This window comes from Lepisosteus platostomus, chromosome 6 (assembly GCF_059453375.1).
Source record: "Lepisosteus platostomus isolate fLepPlt1 chromosome 6, fLepPlt1.hap1, whole genome shotgun sequence".
Taxonomy (NCBI): Eukaryota; Metazoa; Chordata; class Actinopteri; order Semionotiformes; family Lepisosteidae; genus Lepisosteus; species Lepisosteus platostomus.
The window spans coordinates 48,830,502-48,856,529 of NC_142616.1; the positions used below are offsets into that span (position 1 = coordinate 48,830,502).

Below are 26,028 nucleotides of genomic sequence, written 5' to 3' on the forward strand. Positions count from 1 at the left end.
GCAGTTGTTTTCCAATGATTTCTGCTCGTACATTTGAATTGATATAGACAAATACACAAAAAATAAACAAAACTCGAGTTTTCACAAATAGAAAAGGGTATACAAATTTTGAATATCTCAGTTAAAAAAAACTTTATTAATGCAACATCAAATGAGATTTACTGCTCTATGCAGCCTTGGATACGGTGAAAATGGTACAGCAGATAAATATGCCGTGCACACCTAAGTGTACATGAAGCAGGTGGTGTTGAACAATGCTGAAAACTTTGCCTTAAATGGCTCCCTGCCATGCTACTCCATAACAGAATAAAAAATGCACAGTTTCATCAAAATATCTTTGTTAAATCAGATGATAAATTGTAGAGAGTTTTTTACAAAAGGAGTAAAAAAAAGTGCCTCTCAAGGGTTGTGTAGACAATCAGTACATTGGGAAATGAGAATAATTTTAGATATGCTTTTGCAGGCATCAGTTAGCATTGCAGGTGACATCCTGCTGTCAGCACAAATGGATCTGGACTGAAGGTTTCTGGTTTTCTGTAGCAAAATATCTGATACCTCAAAAGCCCAGGGTGGGCTAATGAAAGGTTCACATGTTGAAAAACTTTTTATCCCCATTTATTGTGGAATTTAAATGAAAATACACTTCAATACATAATCTATACATCTATACACACTTCTGTACATAATTCTTCTATACATAATCGCATTTTTCATGAACAAGCAAATGTTTTCCCCATAGAGAATTACCTTTTAAAATGCAGTTGCTGTAGTAGTGCAATTCACTGAAAACAAATATATGAAGTCAATTCAAAAAGCACAATGTGTGAATTGTGCTGAGGACAACAATGAAAATGGACATTTAATGACTTATTGTTAAAAATTATTTTATTTTACAGTGAAACATAAGCACACCTTATGGTATAGACGACTCTGAAAATCTTTCTGACATTTGAAACTACAAAACAACCCTGTCTTTCTGCAGACAGTAGCACTAATTGAAGTGTTGTTTAAAGTAGTGTATTGCTTACCTGATTTCACCATCATCTCTCTGCGCTTTCCAGAAGCCCTAACTGGGATCAGCCCCTGAGTGACTCTCTGCGACATTGAGCAAAAAAGACTTTTCTATATTTCTCTTTAAGTCTGATTTATCAAATACTGCCAGGCAGAGAGCCTAACATGACTTTTGGCAGTGGGCTGTTAAGCAGCCCCACTTCTATAACATGTTCTGAGTCTGAGCTAGAATAAACAGTCACATGACCAGGGCACTCCACAGCTCCCTCCCTCCCTGTTCGGAGACACGTCCTCCTCCGCAGAGCCCTGTCCTGCTGCGTGGATTAGTTAGAAGCCTGAGCAATCCTTGATGCTGATATTAACATTAAGTAATCAAAATTCAAACTGTATGCTAATTTGAAAGAAGAATATGTATTTTTATTCCAGAAAGAACATTTATTGAAACTGTATTTATGATTTGATTATTTAAATATATGAGCAAAGCAGTATTTTATAAACAGTATTTTTTATATTGCACATAGTAAAAATACCAATCTGTTTAGATGGAGCAATGCCGCTTTCAAAACTTCAACATGCTTAACTACTTAATCAACTTGAATTTCTAGGCTGTTGATGACAATTATTTAATTTCCATTCAGCAGATGGAACATACAGTAAGTTTATTTACAGTAAATATAGATAAACATTGGTTCCATTGTACATGTTTGCTGAGTCAACACAAAAGTTTGCAGGATGAAACCTAATTTAAACCTAAGTTTGCTCAAGATCCCTGTTTTTCAGATTGAAAATGTAAAAATCAAGGAAAACCCACATATATGAAATGTAGCAGGATCATTTCCAGATTTGGAGACCTAATTAATAGGAATCAGAATTTACTCCTCAAGGTTCACGTTGTAGTTAAATATCTTGAAAAGGTTTCTAAAGATTTCTCGTGATATGTTTAGTTCTAGCCCTGCATTCAGTTAAAGCTTGGTGCAGTAATAGGCATCATCACAAGCTAGGTGTTTCAACCTCACAAACCACAGTGTTTCAATATCAGTGGTGACAGGGGAAGATTGTATAGTAAAAACATATTTATTCTGATGTTTTGCTTTTTTATGTCTTAAAAACCATAAACTATTAATAAGGAGACAAAGAATTTACAATTTGGACTGTCTTTTGTTAGTGCAGACACCTGTTCTTTTAAGAAATATTGCACTTAATCCATCCATTACCTACAGTATATGCTTTATTCAATTCAGGATTGCGGGAATGTACTTAATACTGTAACCTACTTAAATCATTTCATTCTTTTAAAGAAGTAGGACAAAACAACTAAACAGTTTATACTGTTTACTGCAGAAATCAGCAGCTGGTAAATAAAAAATGTGTAAAGAGTGTTTTGATCATTGTGCACTTACAAAAGTAATTAACTTTGTGCAGACATACAGTACATCATTGTAAAAAAGGGAAAAACTGAAAAATAAGTTAATGGCCCTATTTCACATTACCATTCTGAAGAGATACTTACCAGAGCCATTCAAGTGTTTTTCATTTTCCATACATTGGTGCTCTAAGGAGTACTCTTTCTGTTGACACAGGAAAAATTGCATTTATTTTTTTATATATAAAATTACTGCTAGAATGCTAAATTGTGCATTGATGTGTATTAGTATGACTGAATAAAACATTAACGTTTTATAATGTTATTGAAGTTATTTGTAACAATACAAAATGTAAGGACGTTTTTGTTTTTTAGACACTCTTATTGGTATTGAACATTCAAAGCACGTGGTCAAAGTTGGCTTGCACTACTGAAAGCTTTTCCATATTGCGTCTGAGCAGTATGAACATTTTACAGGATGAATTCAAAAGGGCTTTTTGGATGTCTTCATGATTCTGTGAAAGCACATTGTGCTGGTGATGGTGGTGTTATTGGTTGCTAGGAGAGACTCACTCAGGCTTAATACTTTGACAAGGCCTTCTCTGTCTGCAGCCTTACCCAACTTCTTTGCAAGTACACTTCTTTTAATCCACTAGGGAAGCGTGATGGGAATATTTTACTGGTAAGTACATAATAGTGAAAGGTCTTTTTCAATATGCCAGTTATTGGCTGCTCCTTTTACATATTTTTGAGGTACTCATGTATAGAGTATCTAACAGTTGCAGAAATGCCTTTATATCTCTTTACATCAAAATGTTATGCTTAAATCATGCATGAAACTACTGCTCAGATTTAAGAAATGAGATGTGCATGTGTTTCTTTTTGTTATATTAATGCTACCTCCTACACATACACATACAAAATTTAACGCCAGAATATGGAATCAAATGCATAAATATGAATAAATATTAAGATAATTAATTATAATAAACACCATTTGTGTTTAACTTAGAAAAAAAATTAAATCTTAAATTAATTCAAATTTAATCAAAATTGTCAACTTTTGCATGATGTCTTAAGTTTGAGTTAATTGAATTCTCAATATATATTTTTGTAACAGTTTTAATGTCATTCTCTTTATTTTCTGACCAATATATATTAGTGACCAATAGCAGATACTGATGCTATACAGTATATCAGCTTTTTAAAGTTCTAGGACCCTTCTCCTTGAGCAGGTTGTCAGATTGCCACAGAGTCACCAGTATACCCACCGACTCGTACAAAACAGATAGAGTACATATTTGCAACTTTTATTCTAATTCAACCACCACAAGGTATTGCTGTACACACATTAAAAACAAATAGAATCTAACAACACAGTCCTAAACAACCAGAAGATGAAGAAGACCGAAAAAACACAGAGCACTGCTCACTGTAAAAAACTACACTGAAAGGGCTAACTCGAAAAAGGGAGAAATTGAGAATGAACCGATAATGACAAGTCTCAGAGAAAGTCAGAAATGAGACCGTCTAAAAGCAAATGAATGAAGGTGATGAAGTCAAGTATGTGAATATTAATAGGAGGAAACACGGTAATCATTCCGGGGAAACTGAATGAGTTGACAAGGAAGATGGTCATTGGGGACATGCAGCTAGAATTATTGCTTTGCAAAGCTGCAGGAGATTTTGCATTCCATTGAGTTAAAACTGCAGACTTGTCCTCCTCCTGTGGAGATAATAGTATAACCCCCTGGAATTTTCTGATCTTAATGAGAGTACAAGAATTGATGGGGAAAGGAAGATGAGTCTGATAGGAGAGGCTAAAATTGGGAGAGGCAGAGATTCTGAGCGTGAGCACTGTAGTGATGAATGAGAGGAGCCGTAGGTAATGGAGATGATAAAATGTAAGCCTGAAAATGGGCAGCAGAAGAGCACGGTATCATGCACCCCAGTAGACTGTCAATCCCCTGTTGCAGGTGAGGGAGTCGACTGTTAATGATATTTGCAAAACAGGGAGCCACCAAAGCAAATATTTGATTATTTCTTCAGGTTATGGCTTATTTGAGCAATCTCGTTTTTCTGCTGTGGTTGTGGCCTGACTGGTATTTATAATTTATTTTTTGTGTAAATATGGTTACTGTACCTCTGTATTCTTCTTTTTTTCTTTCCCAGTCTAAAATCATTGTTATAGTTTTTAACAGCATGTTCTGGGATGATAGATGTGAAAATGTCATGTGGAGAGGAAACATAAACTCCTGGTGGGAGAAAATAAACCTTTGGGTATCCAGGTCCAGTGGTTGTCTTATAGCTGGGCAGTGAGATTAGGTAACTTATAAATCATAGACACTCTCTTTTTCAAATCATTTGTTTGCAATATGACTCACTGTCCCACTGGGGAGCAGCCTGGGGTTACCAGTGCTGAGGTTGGCTTTGGTTGGCTACTCACAGATATTTTCAGGAGAGGACATGTTATGTTCTTAGTGTTATTGTGTGTGTTTTCAGCAACGGCTGTATTAGTTACAACAGGGTGTTCATTATATGTTTGCACAAGTTGCCATAGAGTCACGTGAGAACTGGCAAAAATCAAGTCAGTCTATGGAGCAACACGTTGGCAATGACACAGTAGTCTTTTGTTAAATAAATTGTTAAACCTTTATGCATTTCACCTTTTCTGTATGTAACACAGTAAAGGTGATACAATGACAGAGTGATTAAAATAGAGATGTGCAGGCATGATATCGGAATCAAGATTGATGCACTAACCACATACTGTATGCCCTAACCTTTCTGGTCTTTATATGAGAGGAAGCCCAGATACTAGAAGACCTTGAGGGTAAATAGTAGGCATGGGGTGGTGATTGCTGTGAACGAGGAGACTGGCCCACTGCGGACTGGTGAATCCACAAGTAAGGTGGAGTAAGTGTTAGCAACCAGGTAAGGAGCTCAGAAAGAGGTCACTGAAGACAAGTAGGAGTCCGGATATCTGGAGAGGGCTTGACTCTCAGGAGCCTGGATGATCAGGACAGTGTGTGGGAGCTTGTATAAAGCAGGTTAGACTACTGCAATGCCCTACTATCAGGGAGCACCCATCACTCTTTCACCACCTTACAGTGAATTCAGATTGCAGCAGCTAGAATTGTTACTAGGAGCAGAAAGTATGACCATATAGCCCATATACTTAGCTCTCTTCATTGGCTTCCTGTCAGGTACAGGGCAAACTTCAAAATCCTTCTACTTACTTACTGTATAAGGCACCTGTCTATCTAATGGAACTTATTAATGTATACAATCCAAGTTGCCCGCTTAGATCACAGAATGCAGGTCTTCTTCATATTCCAAGCATTAATAAAAGAACAGTTGGCGGTAAAGCCTATAGTTACAGGGCCCCTAGCTTATGGAACAGTCTCCCACCCAATATTCGGGATGCCGAGTCAATCTCATTATTCAAATCCAGACTGAAAACCTACAGTATTATTTCAGCCTAGCCTACTCACACCTTACATCATAGCCTGCTGCAACCATGGGTGCTGGTGCTGCTGTACATGCCACTGTGTGTCTCTGTGTTGGCCCACAAGGTAGATACATCTGTGCTGACCAAATTATGCTATTCTCCTCCCCACATGTCCGGATGGCGCCCGGACTGGGCACCATCTGAGTTGAATGCTGCATCACTGCCACGGATCCAAGAAGGACATCGTGGAAAAGGACATGGATTGTTTAGGAGAATTTTGCTGGTGTACAGAGATCTGCATGGAGTACTGACATACAGAAGACATGATGGATGGATTAATACCCTCATTCACTTATTACTTTTTTTTTAATTGTATGATGTTAGCATGCCTAAAGGAGTTGGGCAGCCAATTGACCTTGGACCCCTAGAGGTTTTTTTTCTCCTTACTAAGGAGTTTTTGGTTCCTCTCCTCTGTTGTCTTCTGGTCTTTTCTGTTGTGTATGCACAACATGTATGGTCACTTGCTTTGTTTAGCGCCTTTGGCGCAAACTTGTTATGAAAGGCGCTATAAAAAAATAAATTGAATTGAATTGAAGTTGAAGCCTGATACTGTACCAGCTGGTTTCCAATATTGGGAAATTCTGCAAAGTTGGGGAGACCTGTCTACATAGCAGTCTTCTGTGACCAGGGCATGAGGGACAGTGAGTCCCAGTGCAGATTAACACAGTGGGGTGATAGAGGGGCAGGTCCTATGCTGACAGCAGAAATAAGGATTGGGGAAGGGAGAAACAACAAAGATAGACTGGTTCTGTAAGTGCAGAGGGTCGAAAAGGCACTTACAGATGTGCAGCTCCACCTGGACGTTGTGTTTCTCAGTGTCTGACAGGTGATTAATGGCTTTCCTGCTATCTGAATTTAAGTTTGTGATTTCACTGCCCTGTGACCTGGAATTCATTCTACAGTTCTGTCGTTACACACATCTGGGGAGACTGTATCCTGGAGTCTCTAATCATTTCCTAGACCATGTGCGCTCTAGGACTGGACACCCAGCTTTCGCTGACACCAAAATCTTCAGAATACTCTACTGGGAGATATGTTTGGACCACAACCATTACCTATCAGAGAACTTTTACCCTTTTTTTCGTAATCTCTCCTAGGACTTTTTGTTGTTCTTTCTCCTTTGGGGAAAAACAATTAGCTACCTGCTGAGTTCAGGGCTTCTGTTTTGTTAGCAACAGATATGAGGATTCCTCCATTATTGCTACCTCATGGTATATGAGAACTTACCACTCAGGATTTCCTAACCTTCTACCAGAAGGTTCCAGCTACTGTCAGATGCTGACAGGTGCCTCCGGTGTACAGTGAAATTAGGAGTGAGGAAAAATATCCCTTTCATCGTCTCCATAAGACACTCATTCTGTTCACCCCAGACTCCCTCTAGAGTTTGCAGCCACATACTGGGTTAACTAACCAAAACATTTCATTTAACCTGTCCACTTCAGAGAAATAGCTTGTCTTTCCCTCTTCTCTTCTCTTGCTTCTTGACAGGAAATCTCTAACACCTAAGTGCAATGGAGGCTTCCCCTAAAGAACTGCTTCTCCTTCAACTAGGGACCAGAGCTCCTACCCGAAGGAGCTAATCCTGGGTAACACCTGTTCTTTACTTCTCCCCGTATTGCTCCTACCTTCTTTTGGAATCACCAAGCTATGCAGAACCTATAGAGATATAGCTCTTAACCTAACCTTGCAATCCTTTACTGAGACTGATATTTTACCTAAGGCTTCTCTACAAGCAATCTATAGCCATCCACATCTGGGGAAACTCAGAACTCCTGCAGGATTTTGACCTGACAATCCGGTTGTTAAACTATTTCCTTTCTGGAGTGTGATAGAACCCAGCCCTGTGTCTGTGATCTTAAGTCTTAAGATTTTAGCAGTGCAACTACTCGGCGGGTCTTGTTTTACTAGGGCTACTTGAATGATAACTCATAGCTTGCAAGTGACCCTGACACAACAGCTACAGATTCTCCTATTCCTTCACCCTATTGGTCTCTCGGTCCTTGACAGGGACCTAAATGCCTAATCCAATGGTGCTAGGACAGCTTCTATTCAATAGCAGTGCTCCTATTGAACAATATGAAAGACATGTGATTCTTCCTTATTAGAGCTACAGTACTTATAGGGAGTGCTTTACATGGCTCTATAGAATCCTAAAACCATGTAAACTCCCAGTTATTGCTATCCTGCTACAATAGGAAACAGTAATTGCTCACCTCTGTACTTTCAACACAGTTTAATCTAAAATAAAAGACAGTGACTGATCACAGTTTCAATCACCTTTTAATCCTACAATCTGAAAAAACGTTTCCTTTGTAATTTTTAAAATACTTTTAGGAAGGACATAAACTTATAAGGAAAACATTTTCCATAACCATGACATATAGCAGCCCATAAAAGCATGGAGGATTGAATATTGCATTTCAAGGTGAACTATAAGACACTTAGCTGCTGGTGTAGTGTTTCTAGAAGTGGTCATTTGACCTTTCAAATCTGAACTGTGCGAGTCCTGTTAATGTTTTATTAAAAGTGTTGGAAATTTCTTTTTTTTTCATTCAATGCTGTCCCGGTGACATTACATCCCTAATAAACTTGGGAACAAAAAAGTTTTTTATAGATTTTGATCCAGGTTTCAAGATCTTGTTACAGCTCCTGTTATCACATTACGCTTACTACAAAGACAATTAATACAGGCTTTGGAGAGGAGAGCAGCAACACTATTATTATTCATGCGCAAAATTACAAGTGTGACAAATTGCTGTTTCTTACAACTGGTCATTTGTTTTTGTTAATAGAATTGATATACAATGTGGGCTTATTGAAGACATACTGTATTAACCCTTAGTAAGCAGAATAGCAACAGGTTTTCATTCACAATAAATTGTAGGGGCAGCATATTCTGCTGCTATATTAAATTGATATGCTTCTGAACATATTGTAGAAATATCCATTAATTTCTTTATGGAGCATATTAACAGGAGTTGTCAAATTTATAATACCCTTTAACATACATTTTAATAACCAGAGTCTCTGGTTTGATCTTTTAAGTACTACTACAATAGATTTATTTACATTTGCTGTCCAAATTGTCATTGACACTGACCTTGTTGACATGAGCTAAACTAATATTTTCTTGAACAGCACTTTGTAACTATAATTTCATGCGATATTTTCTGGACACTCCACTCAAAGCACTTTTACAGGTAATGGGGACTCCCCTCCACCACCACCAATGTGCAGCATCCACCTGGATGATGCGACGGTAGCCATAGTGCGCCAGAACGCTCACCACACATCAGCTATCAGTGGGGAGAAGAACAGTGTAATGAAGCCAATTCATAGATTGGGGATTATTAGGAGGCCTTGATTGGTAAGGGCCAATGGGAAATTTGGCCAGGATGCCGGGGTTACACACCTACTCTTTTCAGAAACACCCTGGGAATTTTAATGACAACAGAGAGTCAGGACCTCAGTTTTAAGGCTCATCCCAAGGAAGGCACCTTTTTACAGTATTGTGTCCCTGTCACTATACTGAGGCATTAGGACCCACATAGATGGCAGGGTGGGTGCCCCCTGCTGGCCCCACTAACACCTCTTCAAGCAGCAGCCTTAGTTTTTCCCAAGAGGCCTCTCCTCCAGGTACTGACAAGGCTCACACCTGCTTAGCTTCAGTGGGCTGCCAATTGTGAGTTGCAGGGTGATATGGCTGCTGGCATAAATAATGTCACCTATGAATAATCAGCAAAAATTGTTGGTAATGTATAAGTGTCCCAGAAATCTTAGAAAGTATTGTGTACTGCTGTAGGTTTATCATTTTTAGCTTTTTTAGTCTCTCAGTTTTTTTTTTAGTTTTGACACATCTATATATAATTTTCTCACAACCTATGTATTTAAACTGAACATGAACATAAAATTGGATATGTCAAACATGAAATTAAGTAATATAAATAATACTTAGAGGGCAACATGATGGTACAGTGGTTTGTATTTTTGCATTGCAGTGCTTGGGCCCTGGGTTCAATTCTGGACCTGGGGTGCTATCTGTGTGGAGGTTGTATGTTGTCTCTCTTTTTGCTTTGGTTTCCTCTGGGTTCTCAGGTTTCCTCCCACAGTCTACACATAATGGTAAGTTAATTGGCTCCTGGGAAAAGTGGCTCTGGTGTGAATGTGTGTGACTTTGTTCTTTGTGTGCCCTTTGATGGCCCAGCATCCAATTCAGGGTACATCCTGCCTTGCACCCATTGCATGCCCTGAAAGGCTCCAGGTCCATAAATTAACATAATACTTCTATTATGTTATTAATTTTTGGAACTCTGTCCTGTGTTGCTAACTTATAATCAAACAGTTTATAAGAAATAGTCGGCTATAGCTTTTGCAGTGTGTGGTTTGCAAGATGCTTGTTTTTTTAGATACAGACATGGAGGGAGAGTTCTGTGAATAATGTCAGGCAGATGATTGCCTTGAAAACACCTGGTACATACAGATCCAGCCATTCGGGATGCGTGCCGGATAATGCAGTCCATTGTGGGGCTCACATTGCAGGACGCTGCACGTTTTTAAAATATTTATCTGTCGGACTGCACTGCTTTGTAAAACTGCCAGGTGGAGCAGCGAATGCTTAATATTGCATGTAAAAGCATTTGGGCTGTTGCAAGAAAATGCCTGGTTTCCAATCCTGCTCAATGTTGAGTGACAATCTTTTACCAGTTATAGAATTTAAGTTGTATACTGTTTAGACTTTTATTAATTTTAAACTGTATATTACACTATTTTAAATATTAAATTAATGTAAAAAGAGGACTATTATATAAAAACTACATTACTCTCAGTTTGATACAGTATATGAAAAATAGTTCATTATTCTACTGTGGATTGTTGTGAACTGATGTGATTCTTTCAGGCTTTTTCACAATTGAAATTATCCTGATGCGAATTTCAGCATCAAGAAATCAGCATTTTAGCTTAAAATTTGATGTTGATGGTACTAGATGTTTAAATGAAAGTTGTGAAAATATTTACAAATCGTGATCTTTAAAATGCCTGTGGTTTAAGGGCTCTGTTCTGAAACGGAGTCTCATAAATCAATGTTTTAATAATTAATAATAATAGATGCTTTAATAATCATAATAGGCATATATATCATTATAGTATGTACGATTTTGTTTTAAGGCTTGTTGTAAAGTCTTGTGGTAAATTGCCCTACTGAGATGAATAAAGTATTTTTAATTGAATTTAATTAAACTGGTTGAACTGGTTTTTATTCCTACTGTCGGCAGTATTTACATTTGCATATTCATGTTGCTAATAATATCATTTAATGTTGAACACATTGTGATATATGAAAATAATAAAAAAGTCAATATAGTGTACATAATTTTTACTATTTTATTTTTAAAAAGGAGTCTGTTAGAAGAAACACTTGTACCCTAAGCAGGAATCAAACATACAGTACACTTCCAGGCGGGAAAGCCATCCACCAAACCCACTGTACCAACACACTACTTGGAAACATAGCTAAAATGGACAGGTCAAAATGTTTCCAAAGTAATCATGAATGAATGAGTCAAAGAAATTGATGCAGATGTCTACAAAGACAGTGGAATACGGTAATACTACCAGCTATATAAATATATTATATTTAGATCCTTTAATATCTTTATTAATTTCTTCAGTTACGTGATTCAATATTATATTCCCTATTAAGCGGACTTTAAAAATGACACATTTTCTTTCGTGAAATAATGACAGCAAGTATTCATAGAAAAAGGTTAAAACATTTTATAAAGTATATGAACGTAATATAGTCAGAACATGTATGACAAAACATTTCCAAAATAACCACAGCAAGTGACCGAGTTAAAGATTTTGATGCATAAAATGTCCAGCCATATACAGTATACGTTCAGAGACATTATGCTCCTTTTACTTTTTATGCTCAGCTACTAAAATTTACGTTTCGGTGTAAAATTCATATTATTAATATTCCATATTAAGAAGACTTAAACATGCACAATAGAGAGATTAAATGAAGCAATAATTTCACTAACATCTAATGCACCACAAGTGCCACCTATCGATCATCTTTGGCCAGTGAATCACATGACATGGTAAAGCGCAGACCCTGTAGTGCATTACAAGGTTTTTAACGTGGAAAAACAAAGAGATTAGATGTGATAAGACAATAATTTAATTCTGACCATAATATGGTAACCTTTGATACTTTAAATCCCTAAAGATTGATTCTAAAATCAGTGCAAAAGTTTAAGAAAAAACATTAAAAAGGAATGAGACAAAGCTCACCTGTTGTGAATTGGGAAAAGATTAATACAGATGCAATAGAAGGGTGATTATATTTCAAAACCATGTAAAAGATTCCAAACAAATTCAACCCTAAAACAGAAAGGATCAAGTCTAAAAAACATAACCTAAGGGCCAAAGACAGAAAAAGGGTATGCAGTACCAAGCTTGAGGCATAACTGAACAGCAAGATATTACATACATAGATAATACAGAGAGAAAAAAAATATTGCATTACAGGATAAAGATAACGCAAAACATTTAAATCAAATGTTTTTCTGTTATACTAGAAGAAAAAAATAAATATTACATTTGCCAAATAAATCTCATACAATTATTTGACAAAAATGCTTACTTTATTACATTACTATCCACCATGTTGAAGTACAGTAGGAGCTTGTATGTATTGGGCCATTTTAATGTGATTGACACTGAAGTTTTCCAGCAACTAGAAAAATGTAAAACTTACAGTACATACTGTATCACCAGGGTCTGATGGCACTTCACAGACATAGTTAAGGAAGTACGTTTCCTTAGTCAGCTCTGACTAGGAAAGAGTAAAGGATACTAGGAAACACTTTTTCAGACAAAGTTGTGAGTGTCTGGAATAGGTTTTCCAATCAGGGAAATACTATGGTTCTTTCAAGAAATGATTGGAAAGAAATCTAGATTCCCTTAGCTACTAAACTAGCAAACAAGCAAGAAGGTGGCCTCCTCTTGTTCACATCCTTTGTTATTTTCTTATTTATCTTATAGTTCTGTTTTAATGCTGCTAATGAAGATGGTGCTCATGTGCAGGGATATGTAGACTCCAGGATAACAATGCCACCTACTGGAATTTTTATACTTATTTTTTTCCTCCACCTACTGCAATTTCTTTTTTATAATTACCAGACTTTATCTCATATTGAACAGATCGACACTACTAGAATCATTTGGTTTATTGTTATCTGGTATGACATTTATGGAAAAAATGTAAACAAACGATAAGAGGTAAGATTGAATCCTGAAGATGAATTCAGAGTGATGTTTCTTTAGCACAAAAATAAAAAAATAATGTTAATATAACGTCTTGAACCTCTTTTTGTGATACAAGGGTATTGCAAATGGTTGAATTTAGCAAATCTTTTAACAATTTTAATTATAGCATTTTATTTTTGTTTTTAAATTTTGTTTTGAGTTTGTGTCCTTAAAGGGAGAGTGACAAAGAGAAGAGACCACATTTATGGTTTTACCATTTCCAGCTCTAGTTCTGAACCTTTCTTATGTGAGATGACATAATTACGTATCACAGGAAAATGTTTGATGATGTTTCATGCTTTTCTGTTAACAGACCCATGTGTCATCACATGACTGGTGAATCTCTGCAGGCGTGCAGGGTTTAACACCAAAGCTTTATTTTGTTCTTTGTGATCATTTCAGTAAAGTTTTCCATTTACTGGAACAGTCCTGCTGAGCCCTGTTTGACAAGCCAAGTCCTTCCTCACAGCGGCAGTTATAGAAACTGCATGGAAGCAGTCTGAGTAGCTGTCTTGTCTTACTGTCAAAAGGCCTCAGGCAGAAGAGTTAACAATGACAACTGGCTACTAGGATGCCCTGTCACTAATGTCTGTTTGGCACTTGAAATACAGAAGAAAAAAGAAAGCTCCTTTCTGTGCTTTTACAACCACAAAATAATTAATTTCTCTGTATCAAAAATATAATTCAGGTTTACGGTACATAAAAAGATGTTAGTAAGTGCGGATATTTCACAACCAATATGCCAGGATTGTGGCTCAGGTTTAGGACTAGAGTTGACTTCAACTGTTTTTGTTTGACCCTGCTTTTTCTTTGTGACTATTCTTTATTTGTCCATCCAAATATCTGGAGACTCAAAAGAAGACTGACTACTGGCCCTTTCCTCAGTTAAGAAGAAACTGAACAAACGCATGTCTCTTTAGTCTGCTAAACTGGGCAAAAGAAAGTTACAGAATTGTGGACCAAGTTGGATTGTCTAGAAAATTCTTAACAATTCTTTCTAACGCAGCTATATTGGAAATCAATCTTTTTAGCAAATAATTAAATTTGCTACTTTATAGCAAATATTCGTTTGATGGCAGTTTAGGGACCCATCCAATACCTACGTATGAGTCACAATGCATATTTTCTGGATATTTCTGATTTTATTATACATTTTGGACATTCAATTTGATCGAAAAAAGTGTTTTCATTTACCTAGTCTATCAACTGCAGTAGCTACTGTACTGGAAACACGTATCGCGTATATCTCTGAGCTAAAGGAATTTGTACAGTACATGAAATTTAGGTGAATCTCCTGGGATCTGAAATATTTCACTTTAATTGTATCTCACTTTTCAGTTGCTGTACAGTAGGTCCTCTTCTACTCAAAACAGTACGTACTGCCACCACAAATTGTCATGATTGTCTTCCCTCCTCTAGAGGGCGCTCCTACCCTTTTGTATTCCCATTAGTTTAAGTTCCTACACCAATGTCTTGTTACCATTTTTTGTTATTTAAGCTTGCTGTCTCTGCTTTTCAGGGCTCAGTATTGGAAACTGGTACCTTTGAGGATTATTATTTTGAAGACATAAACAGTACAGGTATTTTAATTAAAGCAAATCCAAAGAAATAAACAATCCCCATCTGCGTTAATGCCGCCATAGCTGGTCAATGGACAGAGTCCTGTGACACAGAAGGTGCAAATTACAAATCAAAAGGAAACAAGATGGGAGCCAAGTTTCAGATGTACTGCTGAATACTGTTGTATAACACATTATCATAAATAGTACAGAAGTGAAAAGATTTGTGGACCCAAACCGTATCATATGTACATGAAGTAAAACAATACTAAATGCTTTTAAGAAATATTATAAATAAACTGTATTCACAAAATCATTGATTTGTGATGAATTGTTGTGATTTTTGGAATATTGTAGATACAGTAAGTATACAGTGATTGTCTCTATTTTCCCATCTTGCTATTGGTAATTATCCCCAAAGGCTCTGATTTCACCAAGGAACATCATAACATCAAGTATTACAACCCCACATCTCTTTGCGTGGAGACTTTATCTTCCGCACCAAATGCAACTCCTCTTAATTTTCATTTGTAATCTCTTATTTTTAATCTAATTCTCTGTCATCTTACATTTTGAAGACTGAACAGATTATTTTCCTTTAACCATTAAATTGTGTCTGTTTAAAACACCTCTTGCTTCTAAAATCATAAACAACAACAACAACAACAACAACAACAACAACAACAACAATAATAATAATATTTTATTTAATACACCACACTTCACAACAGTTTGCCACAGAGTGCTTTACAGAATTATCCAGTAGTTGACAATATTGCACAGCAACACTAGACCATGTGGGTTTGGAGAAGAGGAAAACACAAAATCCCAGTAGGAAAAATTAAAGCTCTGGGGCTCTCGGGTCCAATGGTTCCTTTCCCTGCCAGGCGGGGAGCTTATGGTAAATTAATGTACTATTTCTTCAAAGTCAAGGGATGGGAACCTTCTGTCCTGGGTTTGTCCTTTTGCCAGTGTTTTCTAATTGCTTACACTTATATAGTGCTTTTCTGGAAACTCCACTCAAATGCTTTACAGGTAATGGGGACTCCCCTCCACCACCAACAACGTGCAGCATCCACCTGAATGATGCGACGGCAGTCATAGTGCACCATTACGCTCACAATACATCAACTATCAGTGGAGAGGAGAACAGAGTGATGAAGCCAATTTAGAGACATGGATTATTAGGAGGCCATGATTGGCAAAGGCCAATGGGACATTTGGCCAGGACGGCAGGGTAACACCCCCACTCTTTTCAAGAAGCGCCCAGGGAATTTGTAATGACCACGGTGAGTCAGGACCTTGGTTTTACGTCTCATCTGAAAGATGGCACCTATTTTACAGTATTGTGTCCCCTTCACTATACTTGGGTATTAGGACTCACACAGACCTCAGGATGAGCGCCCCTTTCTGGCCCCACTAACACCATTTCCAGCAGCAACCTTAGTTTTTCCGAGGAGGTCTCAATCCAGGTACTGGATAGGCTCACACCTGCTTGAAAACCTTTTTTCTCTTTAACCTCTCTCTCATACAAATAAAAGAAAACATACAAACTTCCACAACACGACAATTTTCTCTTTTTTTGCAAACTAAACAGTTCTATACACATATAATACACATATAACTGGCATCAGTGGGCTGCCAGTTGTGAGCTGCAGGATGATATGGCTGCTATCAGAATGACGTACGATGACACCAGACTTGGGACTACAGACTGTCAGAAGATTTTCTGTTTTTTCAACATCTCCATAAACTCTGACCCTTGTAAACCTGACATTAGCAAACTAGACTGGTTCAATGAGTAAAAAGACAATTTGTGAGTTCAAAAGACAGTAAAGTCTAATAGAAGTTCCACCACGTAGGCTCATTGTTGGTGCAGGTGTACTTCTAATGTGACCTTTGTCACTGTTCATCTTTGTTCAAGCATGTGTTGTGTGTTAGTTTCTTTATTTTGACACATCATGTGGTCACAATGGTGTCTAGTGTTACACACTGGAACACTGCTAGCTTTTGGTGCCTAAAACTTTCCCAAGAATCCTCTGAAATGACCATAACCACTGTAAAGCTGCAAGGTGCATTATTTTCCTCGAAAGCTTTTTAAGTATGTACAGTAAGATAGTTAAAATTAGCAGTGTATAGAATATGTAAACTATGGTGTTCCAGACATTAGCTGTAAACATTTATAAACAAGTGAATGTAAAAATGTGCAAACAGCATTTGAAAAAAGTTTAAGTTATAGAAAAACATTCCTTTAATCTATTAATAATTATTTCTGACTGTTACTTTAACTAGTTGATGTTTTGAATAAGCTGTTGGAAGAGCATGTTAATCTCATGGAATTTAAGATAGATAGTCATGGCCATTGGTGTGTGTTTGTTTATTACCAGTATGTATGTTATTATTTTAGGAACAAACGGTCACGATCATAATCCCTCCTCTTAAGGGCACTCCGGCTCTTTCTTATTTTGCTGATTACTTGCACCTGCCCCCAGTCTTGCCCCTCCTTATTTAAGCCAGACACTCTTGCTATTACGGGTTTAGCATTGGGAGATGGACGCCTGGAAGCCTATAGGCTTCATCATGGTGTCCAGACCACCTGAGTCCGGGGCTCGGAGTGCCTGGCCTCATCTTCCTGTTTTTATTCTCCGTCCCTGTACTGGATCCCATTCCGGTTTTTAATCTTGTCTTGTTTAGTCTCGGATGGATCACCCGGTTTTGGACCTTGGACTTCACCCTGGATTTCCCCCCTGGACTCCTTGGACTTGTCTGCCTTGGCCATGCCCCCCAAGCACCAGTTCACTGCCACTGAGTCACTCCCTCCTGTTTGTCAACTTGCCCTGATCCTCGTCGTCTCCTCCCTTGATGTCCTTCTCCACTTACTTCCGTCTGCATAGGATCCTGAACTAAGCTTCACGGGAGCCTGGACACCTGCTACAAATTTCTGAAGAAAGATGCTTAATGCCTCCATGAAACATATTAAGAGTAGTTGAATTTGTTAAAATCTTAAAGTTTAGTTACAAGCTCATACCAACACAGTAAAAGCTGTTCAGAAATTGTAGTTTTGTTAAACTTTTTTTTACCTTAGCAGATGTCACAATCGCTAGTTGTTACTCGTGGTTCCTCATTGAATTCCGCTTTGTGAGAGCCAGGGGTCCTGCTGCGTCTGGCTCCGTTATGGTTTTAACTTTCTGTTCCTGATTCCCCCCGCCTGTTCCGACCCAGTTCCTGTTCCTTATTCCCCCCGGATGGATCGCCTGGCTATGGACTTTTGCCTCTGTTTTTGATTATCCGTTTGGATTTTCAATATGGATTGTTCGCCCCAGACTCACTTCCCCTGGACACCTGGACTCCTTGGACACGCCCCCTGTCTCCATACCCTCTCCTGCATGACTATTTTCCCCAGTGTATCTTCACAATTCCGGATCGTGTCGTCTGCATAGGGCCGAAAAGAACTGTTACGTGACAGCATAGTTTTCCTTAATATTGTTGACACTTACAATATAGGTTTGTATATTCCTAAATCCATAAGTTGATCTTTTACAGTATTAATCAGAACTAATCAGAACAAGGTTATTTTGGAAACATGTTGTTGTTTACCATGTCATTAAATATATTTCAGTTATAGTATTTATTCTGCTCATATACTGTATATAGTTGGTCTGACCCCTGGGAAAACAAAGAGCACTTTGTTTTGTTCAAAGAAATTGCTTACTGTTATCCAGTAATATTCATGAAAGGGCTTTTCTTTTCATTGCTGGAAATTTGCCATATTATTATAGATAACCCAGCATCCCTTTGTAAGTCCACAAGAATAAAGCCAGTGTCAAAGTCAGACTTGGATGTGCTGCTCATTATGAGGCTCGGGACTTTTCTTTTAACAAAAACTAAGCTTACATTTAAATGGAATTATTTCCCCTTCTTTGTTAAAGTTTAAAGAATTTTTTAAAGGATTCTTCATTTTTTTATAGCTTCTGCATTAGGATTCATTACAGCTAACTTAGCCCTTAATAATACAGTATTTATATTTTAGTGCTACCACTTGACTTTAAAAGCGTCAAATGGAGGTCCACATCGCTGTGATCTGAGACATTAATTTCAGTCTGAAAAGTAGTGGAAAAATTCTGGCTATTGAGGCTTCTTCGAGTGTGAATTCACACCTCAACTCGTTGTGTTGTTTTTACTTTTTCAATCTGGAATTAATCTTTGCATGCTCCTTTTTAGACAATGCATGATGACAGTTTAACGGACCCCTTTCATTAGCGATAAACAGTGAATCCGAAATCGCAAAATCCTAATCTCATATTTTACTTCCAATTCTGTGAAGATCTCCTTCAACGAAATTAGTCGATTAGAAATTATGTGATTCACAAGCGGTTCACCTTCCCAGCCCTCATTTTATTCTATCTGCTACAGCTCAATAACTAGCTCCCATGGCTTTAACAATCCAGAAATCAGTCGACAGTACAGAAAGGAGAAATCACGCAGGAGATGAACAAAAGTGCCTTAACACTGAACCGCAGGACTGAATCTGAGACAAAGTGAATAATATTTAGCACAAGGTAAGGTTTAGCTGAATAATTAGCCTTCTGTCCTTTAAATGCAAGATTTGCTTCACTGAGTAGAACAAATACAAAGTCCTGGATTTTTGTTACCTAGTTGCCTGACCCTGTTTTGTTCATGCCAATGATTTTTTTAACTGAAAAAAGCATAATTCACTGTTCCCAGAGTACTTTGGAAATTGTCAGTTAACTAATTAACTAATGTTAACTAATTAATCATACATTTACAGTAAATTCACATTTCATATAACATGACTGTTATTTGCATTCCTTTATTTTCCCCTAGTAAAGTGATTTCAGAGGAGCAGTTTCTGTAGCATAGCTAATGTTTGTCACTTTGTCACAGTCAGACACAACTTTTGTGAGCTTTGAGAGATGAGTTTGGAACCATCTGGAAATCAGATCACTACTTCAGGACTGAGAAGGAAGAATCAGATCTGGAGACATGATCATGTCTAGCAATATGCAGTGCTTTAAGAATCTCCTAGAAAACAAATCCTTAATTATGGATCCGTATTATTGTAACTGGAGGTCAGATCTACATTTAGGGTTCCGATATTGTTAAGTTTTGGTTTGTTCTGGCATGTTTATAAATTCAGATAAACCAAATGCGAAAGCATTTGCGAAAGGTGATTCCTTATCCAAAAGACGTATAAAATTCTTCTTAACTTTAAGAGACACGCTACGTTCAGCTGTGAAAGAGAAAACACCGAGGACTAGCTATGTGGAACTATATCATTGAACGCTACTCCGTAGCAGCAGCACCGAAAGTTGTAATCATAAATTTGATCACAGCCTTTTTAATATAATTACCACTAGATGGCACTGTATACAAACTAGAAGACCAGATTTTGTTAAAAGACACAGAGGATAGAGACTTACTTTTGTCCAAGTGCTCTGGTTTATTTTATGACCCAGGTTGCAATCCACGTAGTTTTCACCGGGCGCCTGTGCTTAAACACTGTATTCACTCCTTGGTTTGAAAAGTTTTTACTTTTCGTAATATAGTAGAGCTTGCATTTGAAGTGCCTACTTTTCTCCTCTCTGTCAATGATTTAATTGATTACTATAAGTGCATACTATAGTGTATATGGTTTGACCCGAGGGTATTGGACCAAACATACAGTACTATAGCTCCAATAAATTGCCCTTGAAAATGGTCAGCTCTGTTTATAGACTGCGAAAAGAAGGTGGAGCTGTTATTTGTATTAGCATTTTTCAATAAAATTGAAAGTGCTGGTTTGTCTAGTGAGGTTATTAGTAAATACACATCATCAAGCTCAATTTATTTTACATATTTTACAAGAGATAGGAGCCTAATTTAAATTTTCTTATAAATTATTTGCAGAGAGAATATTTTAGATATAAGAGGCGAAGATGGTGGTACAGCAGGATCTGACTTTTTCAACTTTGAATTAACTGAAATTTAAGTTCAAACCCTGATATGATTCTCCTCTCAAACTAAAACCATCATAGTGTAGAATTAATGAAGTGATTTTTATGGATAAGAATATTAATTCTGAGCATTGCATTTAGATAAGGGGTGATTTTATAATATGATTTATAACAACCCCCAGCCCCAAATCGACGAGAGAACATTTAGCTGAAGTTACTGTTTCATTCTTCAAACAGCAGTACTAATAACATCAAAGTAAAGAGATTGTGATTCTAAACCAATCCCACAATATAAAGGCTGTTTCTTTATGAAGAGCTGAAAGACCAACTCCAGACGCTAATGGAGTGTAACTGTAACCTCTATTTGAAAAGCAACACTGAAGGGTCTGTTGGAGGAAAGTAATTACAGTACACTTTCCCAGTGATTCACATCAATGCAGACAGCTCTAATTACCTGTCTAAAGAGGCTATAACAAAAGACAATGTGGGGCACATAATGCAGACAAATCTTTCCTAAGGAAAACAGCAATCTTTGGCCCAGAATTTTGATCAATATTTCAAGTACTGAACTCTGAACTGTTATATGATTGCAAAACCCTGTTTATTCATTCACCAGGCTTGTGAAAAATACCCGTACACTTTGAATCTGTCCTCTCTCATTTTCCAGTGCGGAATGTGTAAGAACACTTAATGGAGCAAAATGTGCAGAGACTCAGTTTTATATTGTATGTCAGAAATACTTGTTTCTTGCCTGGTGCTTGCTCCTTTAGACAGCATATAAGTGATGCTAAGATGATGGTGCATGTCTCAGATGTGACTAACATGTGTCAACAATCTGACCCTTTACAAACTCAGAATCTAGACAAATGCAACATGATTTGGTCTGGTATACAATGTAAAGAAATGCATTCTCAGCATGCATTAAAATGGTTCAGGTGGGTAGCTGCGTAAGCATGCGTAGGCTGCAAAAGAACAAGTAATAGGTTTATTCCATGCTGAAAAGAGAAGAAAGAAAACACAATGTTTCGGTGACACCTGAAGAAGGCTCCACGGCTGAAACAGTGTGTTTTCTTTCTTGTCTTTTCTATCACTTGTTCCTATGCATTAAAATGTGCTTTAAGGTAAAATAGCTTTGCAGCCTTTTCCGGTGAGATTGGAATTTTTGTAGTTTGGGTTTCTGAGAAATAATAGCATCCCAATATTTTAAAATATTTTCATTTGGGTAGAGTCAGATATCATATATGATTTTATGGGTAGCAAAAAAAATGATTTTCCAGAACCATCATGGCAGTCACTTGAATTTGGATTGATTCTTCTTAGTGTGCATTATTTCTGAGCCCTGCTTTAAATTTAGACTTTGGTTGATCTGATAGAGATATGATATTCAAGACATCTTTATTTCTACTTTGGAATTTCTGTGGAGTACAATAAAAGTATTTTGTTCCATCAGCCAGTCATGTGCTATATTTACATGATATGTTTTCACTTTTGTTTGTGGGTAGCTCTTGCTTAAAGGACTTGTGCTACAAATGATATTAAAGGAATGTGTTCTGTACTCACTCAGCTGCAGAGTAGGGTTAGCTGACCTTTTAAACAGATCCTGGAATGTAGAACACGCAGTTCTCAGATTGGGCCCATTTTGTGCCTCACTGGTTAGCATTTCATTCTGAAATGATCACTGTTTTTAATTCATGAAATAAAACTATGAAATAATGCATATAAAAAGTTGCTCATTTATAACCTCAAAAATATAATGTGACTTACAGTATAAAGTGTACTTAACTCTGTGCCTCATTCTACAGTAGTCTTCTGATTTGTATAGTTATAACCTATAAAATTAATACATTCACAGTGTATCATATTAGCACATCACCACTTATCAAATTAGCACTTTATGGTTTATACTGTAAAGTAACTCACTGATAAACATTTAAAAATGTTCATTTTGATAAACTCTATGAGTACTATGTGATCTGAAACAACTATTATTGTGCCAACAAACAGGCAACACTGACCAAACATGCTCCTAAAGGCAAATATGTATTTGAAGCTCCACTTACTTGGATCTGCTCTAACATTCAGGAAAGTGAGTGGTTTCTCTGTAGAAACATATGCATAATGTTGGTTTGTTATGAAGGTATCTGTTAAAGTACATAAATCTGCTTAGGTACTTAGCTTCTAAAGTTCCAGTAGAAGCTCCTTCTTTCTTCATTTATTATAAGTTGGTAATTCTAAGCACAATTCTAAGTAAAAACATCCCTTATGATGTTCAGAACACTCTAGAACAATTAATGTATTATTATTTTTAAAATACATTTATATAATTAATAAATTTCTGGATTTTTTCAGCTTCCAGTGTCAGGAGTATTACAAACATGAAAGCACCATATTTTACACTAAAACAATTATCCTGTTCTGTGTACTCCTGAACCTCCCCTGTTGACTAGTGTATTAAAATGTGTAGCACACACAATGACAGTGATGGAGCAGTATAATGTAGCTCCACAGGAGTCTCTTTCTTTTCTTATATCCAGCATAAAACTAGCAGTGTTTTTTGTGGGATCGTGGGGATTGTCTGCAATGTGCCGTAAATGAAGGAAATGTTTAAACTTTTAAATATAGCTGTAAAGTTATTAAATGTAATTTTATGGAAAATCTGGAAGTCACAATCAATCCTACAAGTCATTCAATAAACTATTTTGATACAGGTTATCCCAGATGCACTTCTTACAGTATTGCATCAGTTGTCAGAAACACAAAAAAATGTAAGGTAGAGCCTACTGTAGAATATACTGTATCTGCCTTCTTTAACCTCTATACTGTTTTTTTTTTAATTTTCTCCTTCTCAGTTTAGGACTTATGGAATGATAAATAACTAAGGGACACAATGTGCAATACCTCTGCATTGTCTGAAATGCCCCCAATCTGTGTTATACTTGAAAACAGAAGGGCTGCAAATTTAGAATCCACCGATACATTCTTAGCTCTGCTAAAACAAAGTGGAGAATGGTCTGTAACTAGTATGAATTATGAGTCAGTCCTGGGCCTCATGGACCTGTGAGAGAAGAGATCCAAGTCTTTTTTCAGATGTATCTATCTGGAACATAAACTCCTTTTCTCTATTTGTACAGGAGAGGCACAGAATTCTACTTCCAGCATTTTAAAAGCCCGTGACCATTTAATCTCCAAAGCCCAGTGGACCATAAAAAGCTTTGTGTTTCAATTTAATTCAGAGAGCAGGTTAACTACACTTAAGAAATTGTCTAGAATATCCGACTTACATAAGGCTGCAGCCATTTAGTCAGCTTATTCCAGCCCCAGATGACATTTCTTTACACTAACTTTGACTCTAGGATTATCAAACACCTTTTGAAGGTGGTTTCAGCATTTTTCCAAATCATTTGTTTAGGCGATCAGGTCATATAAATCAGACTCAGTAAATGTAATCACACTCAGTAAATGTAAGAACTGAGTGTGATCTGTCCATCAACCTTTGAATGCTGGCCAGAGCTCCATGCAGGACTAAGGACACAACAGCGTAATAAAGGGTGTCTTGGTTTTATCAATCTGCAGCCAGAGCAATTTTCTTATAGCCACCTTTAAGATGGTCCTGAGTTTTCCCATCACTTTATAGTTGATGAAAGAGCCAAGTACGAATTTCTTCCATTTTGTCAGCTACATCTTCATATGTATTGGGCTGAAAAGGCCTTCCATAAATTCCAAGTATCAATCCAAAAAGGGAGAAGAAATGTAGACAGTTCTGACCTAGCAGCAAAAGAAAGGGTAGATGTTCTATAATGGCCATCTTCATCAAAATTCTTCCTTCCACTATTTAAAACTTCATGGATATAAATGGATAGGGACATGTCCCAGTGGATTCATGCAGCTGGATAATTTAATCAGGTTTGAGGTTACCAAGGGGAACCAGGTTCTGTCTAACCAAAGAAAGCACACTACCAAAGTCTAACTGATCCATGATAGATTGTCAGCCTTCACTGAGGTTAGGTAGAAGAGGCCTGGCTAACTTAAGAGAGGGGAAGTGATATGTGCCTCTGTTGGATTCCACTGGAATTGTTTCCTTGCAGACTGTACAATCCCAAGATACATGAGCAACCTCAGCAGAGCGTCTCAGCATTTCGTGAATGGGTTAGTAATTAGGATACAAGACCATTGGTGGTATTAGTATTTCCATATTCCTATTGTCCTTCATATTAATTAGGGCTCTTCTTTCTTGTCTTTTTCCCTGGGAGCAGACTCTCATTGGTGTCTGCTTGTCACATGTATTGTGTGGCAGTAGGTGGAAATGGAAGAAAAAAGGTTTTGTTCTGTCAGCTTTGTTTCCTGGGCCAGAAGGCATACTTGCCTAAATTCTTATCTCCTGCTGTTTTTTTTTCACTTGCTGTCCAAAAGCATATGATTAGCTTCCTGTTGGCACTGGTTTGCTTCTGTCTAATTCTTGTTAGACTTGTTACAATCATGTTCTCTGGAATCAAACACTGTACATTGTATGACACCAGTGTGACACCAGTAGAGGATAACATAGGATGGAGCTGAAATTATCAGTTGGAAACTGAACAAAACTGAACAAAGACATTCAAGTAGAATTATTTCTGTTGTTTTTTCTTTTTTTAACACTTTCTCTCTTCCTTGTGAGGTACAGAAACGAAACAGAAAGGAAAGTTCACTCATTAATCTCTCATGTGACATGTTTCTTTATCTCCAGTCTTAATCAGGCCTTTTTACTCCATCTAATCTAGTTGGTAGGAATTATACCACTTAAGTATTTACAAACAGGGTTCACAGTTGTTCTACCACCTTCCAAAGTAGTGGGAGTTTCTGTTTTCTGTCATTTCTGCACTGCACCTGTCTTGTGGTACCAGTTAATATGGTCTGCCAATTTTTTCTGCCCTGAACCTGTCATGTGGGTAGTTTTGGCTCCAGCTGACTATTACACGGAATCCTGGAATGTGTAGTTTACTCACATTGCCATCATATGCTACATAAAGACATGAAGGGCATGGCCTGAGATACTGTATACTGGCCTTCTTTGGCCACACTGCACAATTTTGACAACGAGTTTCATAAGTGCTGTGCATAAGAAGCCCATCGTGTGGCAACTGGTCTTTGACAGAATAAGATTAGAGAACACAAATCGGATGTTCAGATCTGATTATTTTAATTCTTAAAATAATCTGGAACTAGACCATTTATTGCTATATACAGTACATGAGGAGAGATTATGGTTGACTCTAAAATGTCACAGGGAGACAGTACAATTTACTCAGTTACTGAGTAGAGTGAAACCTCTACTCTTTT

The 26,028-nt window shown here is 37.2% G+C and overlaps 1 protein-coding gene across 2 annotated transcripts in view; it reads right to left on the bottom strand.

Moving 5' to 3' along the window:
* The window catches only part of LOC148661828 (actin-associated protein FAM107A), a 55,650-nt gene that overhangs the window by 21,273 nt on the left and 8,349 nt on the right, over positions 1 to 26,028 (bottom strand). The window contains exon 2 of one of the 2 annotated variants that reach the window (XM_088636175.1): positions 2,522 to 2,579. In XM_088636175.1, the coding sequence (XP_088492301.1) occupies positions 2,522 to 2,579 (58 nt within the window). Of the gene's footprint in view, positions 1 to 1,028; positions 1,246 to 2,521; positions 2,580 to 26,028 lie in introns of those variants that run through there. The other variant, XM_088636176.1, reaches the window with a different exon arrangement.